Source organism: Citrus clementina, unplaced genomic scaffold (assembly GCF_000493195.1).
Source record: "Citrus clementina cultivar Clemenules unplaced genomic scaffold, Citrus_clementina_v1.0 scaffold_9, whole genome shotgun sequence".
NCBI lineage: Eukaryota > Viridiplantae > Streptophyta > Magnoliopsida > Sapindales > Rutaceae > Citrus > Citrus x clementina.
Genome location: NW_006261964.1, coordinates 24,120,096 through 24,121,708, shown reverse-complemented (window position 1 = coordinate 24,121,708; position 1,613 = coordinate 24,120,096). Strand labels below are relative to the sequence as shown.

At 30.3% G+C, this 1,613-nt stretch overlaps 1 protein-coding gene across 6 annotated transcripts in view; it reads left to right on the top strand.

The window, feature by feature from the left end:
* LOC18031523 (sentrin-specific protease 2) overlaps positions 1 to 1,238 on the top strand; it is a 10,857-nt gene extending 9,619 nt beyond the window's left edge. For all 6 annotated transcript variants that reach the window (XR_002905954.1, XR_002905941.1, XR_002905948.1 and 3 more), the window contains 5 exons: positions 356 to 541; positions 629 to 733; positions 825 to 897; positions 986 to 1,078; positions 1,149 to 1,238. Coding sequence is in view for 2 of the 6 variants with exons in the window: in XM_024185522.1 (XP_024041290.1) it covers positions 356 to 541; positions 629 to 733; positions 825 to 897; positions 986 to 1,078; positions 1,149 to 1,232 (541 nt within the window). In the remaining 4 variants the exon portion in view is untranslated. The remainder of the gene's footprint in view (positions 1 to 355; positions 542 to 628; positions 734 to 824; positions 898 to 985; positions 1,079 to 1,148) is intronic.
* The last annotated feature ends 375 nt before the right edge of the window (positions 1,239 to 1,613 follow it).

Below are 1,613 nucleotides of genomic sequence, written 5' to 3'. Positions count from 1 at the left end.
AAACCATTATGCGGATGAAGATTAGTGAAGATATTGAACACATTCTTTCTCAAGTAGAAGAGCATTCTAGAATTCTGAAAATGAAAATATGCGAAGAAATTGAACGGTTTCTCACCATGGCACAAGAGCTTCTTAGGTTTCAAGGAAAGAAAATATATTTTGAGGATTTGATTTATAGACAATGTGATATCAACACATACATAACGATAGAGGATTGTAGTGTGTTGGCATACTTCGAGGAGTTGACAGTGAATTGTCTCATGATATGGACAATGTAAAGAAGATTGAGATTTCTTGCAAGCTTATGTTTTAATTATTAATTATTGTATAACTTATTAAATTTTCGTTTGCACAGGAAGTTATATGAGGAACTAAAGAGGATTGAGATGACGATGAAGTATAAATTCATAAATCCAGCTGCTGTCTCACTTTCTGGTCGAGCAAATACCAATAAATCTCGAATTGATAGAATGAAAATCATTGTATCCCAATTGGAAGGAATTCAATCTGGACAATTATGCTTCATTCCTTATAATCCTAAGTAAGTACTTGAGCCTTATTATTTTATTTAATCGCATTACTTTTTTAAGAAAATCCTTTACTAAAATTAAAGTTTGATTTGTTGTAGATTTCATTGGGTCCTTATTGTTATTGACATGGATTCTAATACAATATACTATTTGGATCCAATGCGACAACCAATGCATATGGATCTAAGGCTTCTTTTGAATAAGTAAGTGAAATTTTATATGTTTCCACATATGTTTATGACATTAAAGGTATGTTTTGACAATTTCTACCATGGATAATCATACATTCTGCAGTGCCATGGCAAGACTTAATGTTAAAGAATCATCTTCAAGTAATAAAGTTAAAGTTAATTGGGCTATAGTGAAGGTAAAAGTAATTAATTATTAATTATCATGCACATTTGAGTTCAAATGATAAATATTCTTAACATACAATTAATTGAATAATTTTTTAGGCACCGAGACAACCCGACAATGTCGAATGCGGGTTTTATGTCATGTCCTATATGCAAGATATCATTGTTGATAACAATGTTCTAAAAGAAGATGTAAGTGTGCATTTTTTATGATGTAGTACTATATTTATATAATAGCTAATTTATTTGAATCTGTTTATAGTTCTTTGGAAAGAAAACTTATAATGAAGAAGAGATTGATGAAATCCGTAAGGAGTGGGCATCCTTTGTCTTAGAAAAGTTGTGATTATTTCAGGTATGTGATATAATTATCAGTTGAAAGTTGGCTTTTTCATACTACGAATATACGAAAGAGAGTATTAGGTATCAAATATTCACTTTAGTTTTCATAAGTAATTATTCCCTCATTTCCATTTTTCTTTAAGTATATTTGTATTAATTAGAATATTATAGTTTATAGGCAATAGAATAGTTTGACTTTGTTGTTAACTAATGTTTTTTAATAATTGTAAGCATTCTAAGTGCTTAGGCTTTTTTAGGTTTCTGTTTACATATTTTTGTTGGCTAATGCTTGTGTACGTTTTATTGTTGGTTGATGTTGTGTATGCTTTTGGGGGGGGGGGGGGGGGCCAATTTTAAACACACCGGGAAAAAAAATTGGTTCCTT